General features: G+C 38.6%; 1 protein-coding gene across 1 annotated transcript in view; it reads right to left on the bottom strand.

The window, feature by feature from the left end:
• Positions 1-886: 886 nt before the first annotated feature.
• Positions 887-15307, bottom strand: part of hs6st3b (heparan sulfate 6-O-sulfotransferase 3b) — a 68472-nt gene continuing 54051 nt past the window's right edge. Inside the window, exon 2 of the mRNA XM_031296800.2 lies at positions 887-6538. Coding sequence (XP_031152660.1) covers positions 5770-6538 — 769 coding nt within the window. The 3' untranslated portion in view covers positions 887-5769. The remainder of the gene's footprint in view (positions 6539-15307) is intronic.

Raw genomic sequence — 15307 nt, 5'->3', positions numbered from 1 at the left:
GTAGATACAGAGTCATAATATGAAGTGTGTCTTGGAAAACACCAAGTTAACTCAATATACTGTAAGCACTGAGGCACTTTTACTTTAATGTGAAGGGAAATGTGTTTTTCTGGCAATATTGCTGCGCTTATTAACACCAAATCAGTGATCTAATGACACTTCACGCTGCTTTTCAGGGTGCAGTTTTTAAAAAACACACCATATTTTAATAACACAAAGTTTGCTTTGCTATAATATACAATACATGTGTCATGTTATCAATATATCTGCAGAATCTCAATTTAAGAAATTGTTATCTGTCCTAAAAGGAATGTAAATGTCTTGCTTATTTGAATTTAAATAAATTGAAATAAGAGAAAATACCATGCCAGTTCCTAAGAAAAGCACTGGATGTGCTTATCTTTCATTAGGCCTTATAAAAACACCAGGTACCTGCTTACCTTGTTATTTCCTCATATCCAAAGAAATGAAAATATTTAAATAAATATCCATTCTGTAATTGTGTAGAGTCTGAACATACATTCTGCATAAATCCTTTTTGACCTTTGGCAGGACAAAAAAATATCACAACAGCGGTCTTGCAGTTTGTTCTACAATGTTCTACATTTTTCTTTTAATTGGTTGACAGACGCTAAGTAAATTACAGTCAACATAGTTAAGGAATAAATCTGTCTGTTGCATATGGGCTAAACTGTTATATCAGACTCACTTCTCAGTATATATTCCTTAAAGTTTCTTTGAGATGGTTCACAAAGCAACTTTCTGGAATCAAATTTAAGCATATATGAGAAGAGAGAAGCTCTTGCAAAACACTTACAAACACATAGTCATTAGTGATAAATATCTAAATAGACAATATATAAGCAACACACATCAGCATGTCATGGCCATTCAATGCATTTATTTAATTGTTTTCAGGTCTGACAAGAAAAATGGCAGATTAAATATTACAAGCCAAAAGGCTCTGAGACTGTTCATTTCATCACAATACTTTTAACATGTACATAGAAATGCTTACACTAAGAAAGCTCTCTTCCATTATCACTGAGGTGTTGGTAATAATGGTATTTTCCATCAGGCAAAGCCATTCTTTAGCAACAGTTGAAATTATATACGTAAATAAAAAAATAAATAGGGATAACTCTGCGTCTCAGAGATATGAAGTGGCAGTACAAGTTTAATGTTCCTTTAGCAAAGTGACATTTCATTTTTTGGCGGTCAGTAAAATTTAGAATGAAATCTGTTGGCTTTTTTCCTCATCAGTTTATTTACACCATAGTCTGAGAGTTTTCACTTTTCCAATTTCAAAATTGGTGTAAAGTCTTAAGGACATCATTTAGTGTAAATAGTAGTAATAAATATTAAGAAGTCACAGAAATAATACACCTAAAATTGAACAATGTACTCTTGTTTAATTTATAATTATTCAGAAATTTTAATTCTTATACATTTTCTTTGTTCAGGGAGTAAGCTAAGGGCTGACATAGATAATCATAGTACAGAGTGGCAACTGTGACTGAGAAAGAAATAAACTCTGACCTCTGTAAACAGTTTGTTCATGAGTTGACAAGATTTTAGTCTTTAAATGTGAATTTTCTATCTACATATGTTGTTGATTATGCTAAGGCAATGGATGCACATATAACTTTAATTTGTGGGATTGTTGACAGCAATGTTCTTCCTTTTTTGGCACCTAACTACTTTAGCTCCTAAGTAAAAACTTCTTTTTTCTTCATTTTCATGTTCAAGTTGTTTAGCTCAGCTTCTAAAAAAACATTATCGTAAGTACTTTTAGCGTTTGTATCTTACGGAGCCCCGGAAGTGTCCGAATTATTTAATGTTTTTTCGTGAATTCTTCGCCCATTCAAATGAATGGACAGAATGTTGTTTTCAAACAATGCAACTATCTCAGCAAAGATACTTACACATTTTGCGCTATGAGCCTCAAAGTGACAGGAGAACCATTGAACTGCCCTATTGATTGCCATGTTAACTGAGAAAATTTCAGACGAAGGGACCTTTTTTAGATCGCTCTACTTCCCATATTGTTGATGCTATAAACACAGATTGGGGGGTGGGAGACTGTAGTCGCTGGCTGGGGAGACTAACGATGGCTGTGTCCCTGGGCCTGTTGTCCGCTCTCATCCTGACGAGGTGTGGGCAGTAAGGCAGATGGGTTGGCCGGGTTGCGCAGCGCTAGCTAACGCTATAGTCTAACATTACTGTACAATTTAGCCACCAAGCATTAGCATGAGCCAATTGTCATCGGAGAACATCGTAGTAAACTGGATTGTTTCCGGGCATGTCCCGTGTTTTGCCGAAGTTCTTCTTTTTGTTAGAGCTACTAGAGGGGTCAAAGATTATATGACACCATTGACAAGCGACTAAATGACACGCTCCGTGTCAATGATTAAAATTATAGATGTCTCTGGGTTTGAACATTGTTGGACACATTTAGGATAATGTAAGTACACAACCAAACAAAATATATAACATAGGTATGGTCGCTTTTAGACATTTTAATGCGCAAATATTACATATTATATCTTTAAGTGAACTGTCTGACCCAGGAGTCACTCAACAGCACCATCGCCATGGCAACCATTAATTGCAGGTGGGAACACAGCTGACTGAGATGTGCTAATTAGACTTCTTCTATGATCTCTGTGGTGTCACAGTAGCTTTATTACACATGAACACAGGTGTTATTTACATTTTAACATTTTTTACTATTTGAGTTCCTTTCGTTGCTTTCTGCCTCTCAAGTGAATCTGTAGTAAGTGATCAGTCTGTATACTGTATCTCACAGAAGGCTTTAAGGCAGCGCAAAACAGGTGTTATTAATAACAATAACACACAGACACGTGATATTTGACACACTTAGACACACCTCAGGCGTCAGCATCCAACAGCAGTTTCTCTAGTTTACAATATTTCAATAACGCACGCACGCACACACACACACACACACACACACACACACACACACACACACACACACACACAAATATAACTTAGGTATATAGCACATTTACAACATTAGAAGAGTTTCAGTAGTGTTTCATTAACAGCTATTTGGTACTTCTACTGCTCATGCAGTGCTCATGCCATCTGTCACTGGAGAACATTGTAATCCCTACAGCTTGTCACACAGCAGTGCTGCATGTTGGTTTATTTAAAAAAAAAAATCCAAAAGAAAAAGAAAAGAAAAAGAAATGCTCCTGGTCTAATAACTATAGAATTTGCCATTAATGCATACATTCTGTCTGTGGTTAAATAAGTTTTCAGATACTCTTCAGATTCTTTAGCTAAGTAAAAGTAACAATATCACAATAGGCCTTTTCAGGAGCAGACAAAAAATACAGGTGTTACTAATAACATTAACAAAACAATACCAATACCAGAACCCCGAAACTGACGTAGCTAAATGGAATTCAGCCATCATTCATTTTATTATTTACACCTGTGCTACTGTGACATGCCAAAATGCTCGCATGTCCATAGAATACCCTATTACAAGTAATTATCCTGCATTCACATTTTACTTAAGGCCCGCTTAAACATATTTTCTCAATCAGCTTATTACTATGAGCGATGGGGTCTTACATGAACACACAATTTTTTTTTTTACTACTTACTTTTTTAGTAGGATTTTGAACGTGCATGGAGTATTTTTACATTGATATCTTGGCACTAAAATCTGATCAGACCACACCCACATCGAGTTTCTGAAGGTTAAATTAATAATTAATTAATAATAAACAAAAATGTTGTTTTCACCCCAAACTTTTATTGTTGTTTATTTAGTCAGAAATATTTAATGTTATATAGCAGAATGAAGCATTTAACGGATTATTCTTGATAAAACATTAGCAACATTTTCATGTTGTAAAGTTGGCAATACTCTAGCTTTAGTTTAAAGTGCCTTTGAAATGTATAGAGTATAAAATGGACAGAAAAAAGATCCCAAATAAACCTTTACAATCATTTGACATGAAATAAACTTTTGTCACCAATCTAGGTCACTGCTACAACACAAACTTCATGAATTCAGCTACAAATTCTACACAGTGATTAAATATTCAGAGCTTTAGCTCAAGTGTTATCAATGTGCTATACACCTAGTCTTTGTTCTTTTCCATCCATCCACACACTCAGTGAACTCAGACTAAGTGCATCCGTACAGACAAGTGCACCCATACAACTCCTGACAGCTCAAACCTGTATTCATTCAACACATTCACTGAACGAGCTGAATGAATCACTCAAGACAAAACACAGGTGATTCCTTAAAATAAAACCAAACTTTGCCATCTGAGGTATTTATAAGTAACTTCAATATGAGAAGAAACATGATAAATGACTGAAAATAGCAGCAGCTCTACCACTTCAATGTTGACATTTAGTTAACATTTAATTTGATAAGCAGGGATTTTAGTAAATATGAGATAAGAGGCATAAAAAGCATCACTGAAGCCTATTTAAGCAGATAAAACGAGCTCTCTTTCATCTTCATATATTGCCGCGCTGATTGGATTTGAGGGACTGGAAACTATCGGGCAGAGGAAATGACAGACATGTTTTATTTCTCGACTATCTGCTTTGAGGCTGGTCTTTGTGGGCTGGCGCTCTGCTGGCATTAAAGTGTTTTTGCTGCCCACAGTGCAGTTGCCCTCAGCTCTACAAACATGTAAAAGCAGCCAGTGTAACGGGGAGGGCCGTGAGAGCTGAATGCTGATCATCTAATTCACAGTCCGGCCACACACCAGCCACACTGACACATTTCATCACCTGTACTATTTACCAACTTTTTATCCCTGGAACCCACTACTTCAAAAATGAATTACTCACAAAATATGCCTTTCTCATCACAAAGAACTTTCCTTTTCTCATGTAAAAAGCAAAATGTTCTTCCCACTGTACGGGGAACGATATAGTTATTTTGATCAGCAAGATGTGACTGTGTGATTTTAGCTTTGTGTGTGCATGTTATCTTTGGGAGGGAGACGTGTTAATGTCTGCTAGGTACAGTATATCACTTGAGAAAATAATATCTATTGGAACCAAAATATAAGCATCAGACATAGTCTTCTAAAATTTGGTTTAAAACATGGGCATTGCATGCATACAACATGGTATTTAGAGAGGGTTTCATTGTCATGAAATAAAAATACAATAAATACATTGTGTTTTTATAAACTTTGGCTTACAGTACTGCATACCTTTTGGGAATCCCTCTCCCCAATTGTCAGTATAGTGTGGATGTGTGACATGCAACCATCAGTTCTTCTACAACTACACCTTTCAAATGGTTTTGTACCCGTTGCAACAAAGACTATAATAACATTCATCAAAGTTGCTTTGAATGTCAAAATTAAAAGCAATGCAGTCTGTTGCAGCTTCTTTTGAATGTTTTTTTTCTTTCACTCTTATTATACAACACATTATAAATAACCAAGGCAAAAATCAAATGAATGTAATGAAATGAATGTAGCCTATTAAAAAAATGTATAAACAGCATTTAAAGATTTAAGACACCAAAGGGCACTCCAAGGCAGAGCTACTGTGAGACTCACATACTTGACAGTCTTCATAAAGAAACAGCAGAGCACTAGGATCACACTGAAGCTGAGAAACAGACAGATGCAGGAGACAGATTAATGGTGAGAAAGAAAGAGAGAGTCTAAGGATGTGTGAAAGAGAGAGTCAAAGGTTTAAACAAGTCTGTGAGGAATCTCTCTCTTGCTCCTCTCTCTTTCGATCAGAGCCTCACCAACGGGCCACTTGGCTTGTGTAGTCCTCAGTGGTGGTGGGGAAGTCACCGTCAGTCCCTTTCTCCAACCCTCCTTCCCTTCTTCCGCCTCCATTTCCTCCCCCTCTGTGTTTGGCTGGCCATGGCCTGCCCTGCTCTTTTTGCTCCCTCAGCCAACGCCTCTCCTCGCGCCTCTTCAAGCGCACCTCCTGGTGCTCCCTCTGGCGGGTGAACTGGAAACGCTGGAGGAACAGGTCCTTCGCGTACTCGTACAACTGCACGTCCAAATAGTTGAGCTCCTCGATGCGCCTGCGCACGGGCTCGCTCAGGTCCACGTTGGCAGCTCGCGTGCTGTTGATCTGCATGAAAGCGGAAATGAAGCGCAGGCTGAACGTCCGCTCAAACAGGTACTGCGTCTTGCGTTGAAACTCAGTCAGGCCGTAGAAAGCCATGTTCTTCAGGTTGCTCATGGCACTGCTCAAAAGGATGTGGTTACGCTGGCTCTCATTCATAGAGGATAAGTTGTAGCAGCCCACCAAGCTCAGGTCAGCCAACATGCGGACCTGCCGGTTATTGGCCAGGTTGGACGGGCAGTTCATGAACTCAGTCAGGGTGACACCGGACCAGTCATCCCCACTATAGCAGGTGGGCAGCTCGTCCTGCGTGGGCGAGCGTCCATCACACATATGGAGGGCGGTCTTCCACGTGGCTCCGCGCTGGACGTGCTTCCACTCGCTCAGGTAGCGGGAGACTGGGTCTCGCAGCATGGTGATGTAGTAGAAGTTCCTGAAGCCAAAACAAACACAGTTAGAGAGCTGTGAGCACATCATCATCACAGAGGGCTGCCCTCCATTGTGCTGACAGATGGTGACTTTTGTCTGCGTATGAAACTTCAAGGTTGTATGCTAATTGGCAAACTGGAAGTCTCACTAATGAGATTATTATAGAGTCTCTATATATTGCCCTTGAAAACTGCATCAGAGTAATGATTTTACAAAATTGAGCTAGAACCGTTTCCATTGCTTTCTCTCACCTGCCAACATGGAAAATAATTGGGAATCAAGACATAATGGTTATCCATGGACACAGAAAGTGAGTAAAACTGACCCAACTGAATCCCAAACATGTCACTGTTAGAAAATAATGAGGTTTCAGTTTTGATGCCTCATATTTGTTGCACTTTTAACTGGGTATCCTACCAATCATTTGTCACAAAATCACAGTAGGGCATTCAACATCTGGCTGGCATTTTGGTAGTGAAAAACTGGTAAATGAGTGCTATTATTTTTTATACAAAACTTCCCTAGAGAGTGAGTATGTCCCCAATCGTTGCAAAATGATAGCTAATGAACGTGGAAGCTTAATACCTGTATAGATTCATCAGTTTTCTGCAGTGTCAACTAAGGGAAATTCAAGCTTTTTGGTTAAGGAAGCAAAACAGCCAGCTTCTTAAAAAAAGTAAGGTTACACTTTACTTGAAGGTATCTACATAAGAGTGACATGACACTGTCATGAACGTGTCATAAACATTATAAATAAGTCATAAACGTTTATGACATAATGCTTCTTTTAGTAAGTGTCATTTGGGTTTTTGTCATGACAAGTTCTGGTTAGGGTTAGGGTTAAAGTTAGGGTTAGGGTTCATGTGTCATGACTGTCTTATGTAGATACCTTCAAGTAAAGTGTAACCAAAAGTAAAAATGTCAAATATAACTGGTTCAAATCACATTTGATTGTGAAGTTGGTTTTTTGCTTGAGAGTGCCAGCCCACACACAGGAGGCCTCCAAGGAGATCTACTCTGCTGAACCGCAGGTATGTCAAAGCGCACTCTGATGGAAAACAAAGATTGGACAGGTGTTGGCCAGGTAAACCTTTCCTACAGTGATGTCCTGTGAGTGCCATGTGAATATTTAATGATGTCACCCCCTCCCCAGGGAACAGTCAGTGTGGCTCTGAGATTTCACACTGACTCCAAAGCTGTTCTCGGTGCTGCTTCACTTCTTTCAACACAACAAACATCCACACAGTCTCACCCAGTAGTGGAAATAAAAGAGCTACGCAAACAGTATCCTGTTCTTACACTTTCTTGTCCTTCAGGGTTGGATTCACACTAGAGTACTTTGTCCAAACTTCATACAGGTCGTTTTTAAGGGAGGATATACTGTTTCTTGGACTTTTGTATTTCTTTTTTCACAACTACTTATTCCATTTTTGTCCTGACCAGTTCTGTTAAATCAGAGTCTGAGTCTGCTTCACTGATGAAGATGTAGGGGGCTGTCTCAAGGAGCTGAAACAGTTAAACTTAATTGATGGGTTGATTTAATCGCCAACCTTTTTGATAAAGGATTAATCTTTCTTTTTTTTAACCCAGAACACGACAGGGGTTTAGTACACTGAGAGAATATTAATCTGCAAGGGCATAGGAATGGTATAAGATATCACATAAACATGGTTTGAGATGAGTGCACACTGAAAAACAGGAAAATGTTTGAGTGTATTCAAGTATCCAACATTATTTGAATGAACAAACCCCAAGACTGCCAATAATATGTCTCGAGTTTATCTAGGGAAGATTTGTCCTAACAGTTCTACCGCTGACAAAGTTACCCGATATGAGTCGGACAAGAAGCTGTGATTACAGCCCCGGTGGCAGCAGCTGCATCCTGGCACTTACTCCTGGAGTTGGCGGGCTGCAGATACATCCTCATTAGACTGTCTCTAGGACATAAACACATGCAGCAAGTGTTGTTTGAGTGCATTCAACAGCCCAAAGGTCAGTTGTGTGCACCATCAGTGTCAAAATGCATCAGGATCAGCGGGTCTGCAGAGCTGTCTCGAGGAGGCTTTCCCTGAGTGATACAGATGGCTGACGAGGAGGGGGAGTGGGTGAGCTATCAGGCTTTTCTTACCTCTGGCCTGCGTTTTCATCAATAACTCTTACAGTCAATTGACACTCCCTTTCAAGAGTTTTAGATAAGTTGAGACTGTGATGCTGCTTTCCAGCGGATACCTGTTGTTATAAAAGCACAGCAAATACTGTAGGAAACAACTAGAACTGTCTTGTATGGCAACGGTGTGACAGAGACACATCCCAAGATTTCCCAGAATATGTGTTGACATTGGGGGGGAGGGGGACAACCCATCCTGGTTGAAAAAAAGAAGAAGCACGTTTTGTAAAAGTGAACACACATTAAGTATTTCTCTGGATTTTCAGTATCAAGTCTTTAACCAGTAGCTACATGTTAGATGTATCAGTAAAACACAAACATTTCCATATTCCTACACTGAGGGGGACTTGGACCCCCCACCCCCCTCGGTGTTTACGCACTTGGATGGAATCAAGAACCCTGTTGAATTCTACTTAATCATAGATCAATACTGGATAGAAGGCATATTACAACTCATTCCACACTAGAATACTCATCTTTAAAGCAGCAGCAGCAGCCCAACTTCACTTGAACATACACTAAATTGGAGCCATTGAGCAAAGATTGAAGAGGAATTCAAAAGTGCAGATACAAATGGAAACTAAAGCAAGGAAAGATAAAGGGAGCAGACAACGGAGCTGCTGCAGATGGGAATACTGAAGCTTGGTGTAATTTAAGTAGATGTAGATGTGGTAAGAGTTTGATAAATAAAGCATGCATGAAAGCTATGTTTGACTGATACATTTAAAAAACAGCAATTTGAAACAACGGCTAATATTTATTTAAACCACCAAATATTTATGTAAACATAAGCTCTGTGCTCTTAACTAACTATTTAAGGGCTACGTTGAGCATTAGGAAAACAAGACATACTAAATATTCATTCTAAGCAGGTTTTTAGTGTGTTCACACTGGAAAACTGCCCAAAAAATATTATTAAAAACAGTCAGCATGCACACTAAAAACATGTAACTTTTGATTGTGGTGTACAGTAGATGGACAATATTCTCCCACAATGTAATGCACAAAGGAGAAAGCATTAAAACTAATTCTAGATGGTAATTAAACAGTTCCAGGAACACCTCAGAAGACAAGAGATAACCTTTTGCTGTCTCTTTGTTATAGTAAGCTTAGCATTCTTAAGTCACAGTACAAATTGCATCATTTCCTGTTAGTATAAAACAGTATAGTACAGTACAGTATACTATGAAGATTAGTACACAATACTGTATACAATTAGTATTTAGTATATAATTAGGACACAGAGTCAACAGCCATACTAGCAACTCTGTATGGCACAGCAGTGTTTTAAGCTAAATGCTATGACATAATATGATGATGCGGATGTTTAGTAAGTATAATGTTTACCATGTTCAACATGTTAGTTTAGCAAATTTACTAATTAGCATTAAACACAAATAATTACAATATCATAAATTGTGCAGGTATTTGGAACCAAATGATTGGACAAATAAAAATTGGATCTGATGATGGCGCTTGTGGAAAAGTCAGAGAATTAAGTTATTACAAACCATCCTGAGTGGCACATGAATGTGTGTACCAAATTGTATGGCAATCCTTCCAATGTATTGAACAACAGGAAGACTGACATTATAGTACAATGCAACTTGTATGGCTAAAAAACCAGCCATCTCCCTGTGAATATCGTCACTTAAACAGCCCCTAAACCCACAAAGGAACCGTTTTAGCCAATGTCAGAGTGAGAGGCAACTTGCTTTTAATTGCCCGTAATTAGCCTTGACGACACAAATTTAGCCCACTGCTTCTCCTTGATTGCAGGCTGCTAAAAGGGACATTGTACTATCAGCCTGAGCGCATGGTGCTGAATTCACTCATCAGGATTCATGTGTGGGAGGTGGATATCGTTGCAGGTGCTTGAGGGTGGGCTAGACAATAGGGAAAAGCAAAAAAATATATTTTTGTGAGCTGGGCAGAAAGTTGTTAAGAGCAAAGGCTAACACAGTAATCAGTAAATTAGTAAAGACAGACCATGTCCCAGTACAACAATAGGACTAAGACTGACTGATGTTGGGAGGTAGAGTGGTAGACACTGTGTGTGTGTGTGTGTGTGTGTGTGTGTGTGTGTGTGTGAGTGTGTTCTACCTGTTTAAAGTTTACTGACTTCTCTGGGTATTCTCACAATGTATCCACCTTGATCTCTTTCCATTGCTCCTCTGCAGCCCAGGAGTATTAAGAAAAACCTTTTTTAAACACCTTTTTACTGCCGTTGCCTAAATACAGTACAATAGTCACAGTCGAGAGAGACAGGCATTACTGTGAATAACATGTATGGATCTATTTATCCTACAATTCTTACTGCTTTCCCTACAGTACACTGTGTTGTTTATTGCCACAATGGCACTTTGAGACACTCAGCATTATACATTCAAATGTTGTCCTTTTTTTCTTCATTTTTGCAGTGCAACAGAAAAATACTTATAACTGTATCCAAATTATCAGATGCTTTAACGAGAAAAACTCTTATGTGTTAAACAAATCCACCTTAACAAGTATAACTGTAACATGCTGCTATCGGTAATTTACCAGGGCCACTTTACTGTTACTGATGTCTGACAAAACCTAGTGCAGCTACACAGAAGTTACTATGCAAAATAGCAAGAATGTTATGTCACATTGATCATCACATACTATAACTGAATGTTTTTTAAATTAATTATAGTTCATACATTCAACATTCAGTATCATCACTAAGAAGGTAAAATATACCAAAGGTTGAGATGTATGTTTCCAGGAGCACGGACTACAGTGCGCCATGAGAATGGGGTATTCCTGTAATTTTGCACCTCACTTGACTCCTGCCCTTTCCTCCACTCGGCTTCTCCTCCATGTCCTACATTACTGTTAGACATTAGTGTTCCCTCCGGATCCATAACCTTTTCTTAAAGGTTGTCACATTAATCACGCTGCTGATTTCACTCGTCAATCTTTCTCTGTATCTCCTGTGTTTATCTCCCGCAATGCCGTGCATCGTCTCACCTCACTGCCCTCCACTTGAGGCACTGCATGTAAACAACCATTACTCTCCTTCTTCACTCTTTATTTTTATGGCATTTTCCAAGAGACTCCTCATTCAGGTAAATCATGGTAATGATAAAGGTTTATGAGAGAGGAAAGCAACACGGTGATGTCTGATTGTATCTCAATAATCAATTTAAGGCTTTAATAGTTTTGTATTTTAAGATGTGAAATCAAAGAGTGGAACTGATGAAATCAGTTTATTTTATTGTAAACCATGGTGACATGAAGTGTATTACAAAACAGGGCTACTGAGAGCACAAACACAGTTTATATAATGTTATCAAACCTGTCTCTAAGAAAGTATGTTTAGTGCCCCTGAAAATATAATGTAGTCATTTAAACATTGTGTGTGTATAGTTACAATGAGTACCATTGTTTAAAAAAAAAACCCTGCTTGTATGTACTGGTCAGTTAAATGCAGTAGTATAAAGGGTTACAAATAATATGGCATGCATTTCATGATGTTCACTTGATAACATGAAGAGACATGTTGACCAGTAATGATGTGCATGATTTGGCCTATTACCAGGCATTATTTTGGTCCAATCACATGTGTGTAGTGGTGGGGCTGGAGTTGACAGTTCACCAGATATCACCACATATTCACCACATATACAAACCCCAATTCCAATAAGTTGGGACATTGTGTAAAATTCTTTTCAGCCTATATTTAACATTCAAACTGATAAACTTTTTTTTGCAAATATTCACTCATTTTGAATTTGATGCCTGCAACATGTTGCAAAAAAGCTGGGACAGGGGCAACAAAAGACTGAGAAAGTTGAGGAATGCTAAAAAAAACACCTGTTTGGAACATTCCACAGGTGAACAGGTTAATTGGTCATGATTGGGTATAAAAGCAACATCTCCAAACGGCTCAGTTGTTCACAAGCAAGGATGGGCATAGGTTCACCACTTTGTGAACAACTGCGTGAGAAAATAGTCCAACGGTTTAAGAACATTTCTCAACGTACAATTGCAAGGAATTTAGGGATTTCATCATCCACAGTCCATAATATCATCAAAAGATCCAGAGAATCTGGAGAAATCTCTGCAGGTAAGCGGGAAGGCCAAAAACCAATATTGAATGCCCGTGACCTTCGATCCCTCAGGCGGCACTGCATTAAAAATCAACATTATGTAAAGGATAGTACCAAGCGAAAGCCATATATCAACAACACCCAGAAATGCCGACAGCGTCTCTGGGCCCGAGCTCAAAAGTGTGCTGTAGTCTGATGAGTCCACATTTCAAATTGTTTTTGGAAATCATGGACGTCATGTCCTCCGGGCCAAAGTGGAAAAGGACCATCCATATTGTTATCCGGGCTGTTGAGCAACTGAAGAGGTACATCAAGCAAGAATGGGAAAGAATTCCACCTACAAAGCTTCAACAATAAGTGTCCTCAGTTCCCAAATGCTTATTGAGTGTCTTTAAAAGGAAAGGTGATGCCCCCTGTCCCAGCTTTTTTGGAACGTGTTGCAGGCATCAAATTGAAATTGAGTGAATATTTGCAAAAAAACAATACAGTTTAATAGTTTGAACAAATCATGGTCTGGTGTAATGCAGAAAAAGCAGCGAATTTAATCAAATGTTCATTCACATTTAAAGGAATGGTTCACCCAAAAACAACATAAATTGTATATAGTACTCGCCTCCCTAATAGGCTCTCTATGGTCCCAGAAAAAGTTTTCTATCAAATGGTGTTGAGGAGAAATATAAAAGCATATCACAGGAGGATGATCCAGAAATGCTTTGTTTAGCAAAATAGTTTTCTTTGGATTTCCGTGATCCCATGAATGGACACTTGGATAAAGAGAAGAACTTTTTCAGAAAGTTTTTTGGATGTTTTATACCTTTTTTGTTGTCTTTTGTTCGGACAACGTCAAAGACTGTTTGCTTTCATTTTTTGGGGTGCTATGCTACGTAGAAACATTTTCTGGTACTATAGAGAGCCTAGGGAGGTGAGTACTATATACAATTGATATTGTTTTTGGTTGAACTATTCCTTTTACCAAAGCCACAATCTTTATTACCTTAACCAAAGTGCTTTTGTTGTCTAAACCTGACCACCTCTTTGCAACTGTGGTGTGGTAAATACATGTAGTGCTTCATTCAATCAAAAGTTATCTGTGAACATAATTCATGCAGCTATTACATTTGTCACCTCAATCTTTAATGGGAAGTTGTTACCCCATAGTCCTCAAACATAATCTGAGCAGGGGTTCCTTGATAGCTCACCTGGTAGAGCATGCGCCCCATGTACAAAGGCTCAGTCCTTGTCGCCGCAGGTTCAACTCCAACCTTCAGCACTTTGCTACATGTCATTCTCTCTCTCTTTCACATCTTCAGCTGTCCTGCATAATAAAGGCCTAAAACAATCTTAAAAACATGATCTGATCAGAGTCAGTTTTAGCTGCCACCGGCAGGACAGAACAGAAATATGGGTATGCCAGTGGCACTGCCCTCAGCTAAACTACCTCGGCTCCCAGAGAGATGGCCCCAGTGCTTCCCTTTAACCAATAAACAACCGTAGAATTTGCTCTCTAAAAATACACTGGTATATATGGATATATTGGTGGTGTAAAGGACAAACTGTTCTGACCCTTAACACACAGGCTGAATCATGAAGAAAAAATGTGTTCCACAGCAGGTGTGACTGCATGATGTTATGACTCACCTGTACAGCTTTATGTTAGAGAGACCATAATAAATACATAGCTGGGCTTTCCTTAAGCAAAATCTGAGGACTTTGCTAAAGTGCTTTTTGCTCTGCCAGTATTGAAGGGTAGGATCTTATGGTGTAGTTTTACCATCAGTGTGGCCATGTAGCCTAGGGTGAGGCACTATGAATATACAGTACTCTCCTGCTACTATTCAGTACTAGCAAGTGAGAAAGTGCAAATAATAAGCAGACAGAGTAATGTTAACCATCACCTAACAGCAATAACCATTTCTTACATTAGTTCAAATAGCTGAAAAGCCTTAAAAATGGTGTATGGCCACATCTGATTGTGTATTTTAAGATATAATATACTCAAGGCACTAAACCCTTTGTTCCATACAGAAAAGCAGAACCAGTCAGACCAAAGAAAACAATCAGATCACAGATCTTTAGGAAGTTTCAATTTACAGCCTCCTGAGAAAGAAAGAATAACCTTTAAGTAATGTGTTACCGACCAGATGCTGCAATCACTTATTGTATTTTATTCATCAATGTCTGCCCACTGTAGTACCAAGGACAAATGATAAGACTTAGCTGCTTATCTTTTTTAGAAAATTCAACTACAACTACACAAAACAGAAATGTGTTTGCTATGCATTTTAGAAATATTGAAGGTTTTGTAAGAAACCTTTTACAGACGATACAACATATATATAACAGTATATCCCAATGAACAGCTTATTCAACTTAAGACTGATTGGATGAGTGTCTCATCCAAACATTGCTGTAAATGAATTGAAAACCCTACACACCATGACGCTTACTGCAGCAAATACGGCATGATGTAAATGAAAGTACAATAAACTATGAGTAAATGGACAGCAAATTGACATTGGATTCTATA

The sequence above is a fragment of the Sander lucioperca genome, chromosome 8 (genome assembly GCF_008315115.2).
Source record: "Sander lucioperca isolate FBNREF2018 chromosome 8, SLUC_FBN_1.2, whole genome shotgun sequence".
NCBI classification, from domain to species: Eukaryota; Metazoa; Chordata; class Actinopteri; order Perciformes; family Percidae; genus Sander; species Sander lucioperca.
The sequence above is the reverse complement of the archived record's forward strand: the minus strand, read 5'-3'. Positions and strand labels throughout refer to the sequence as shown.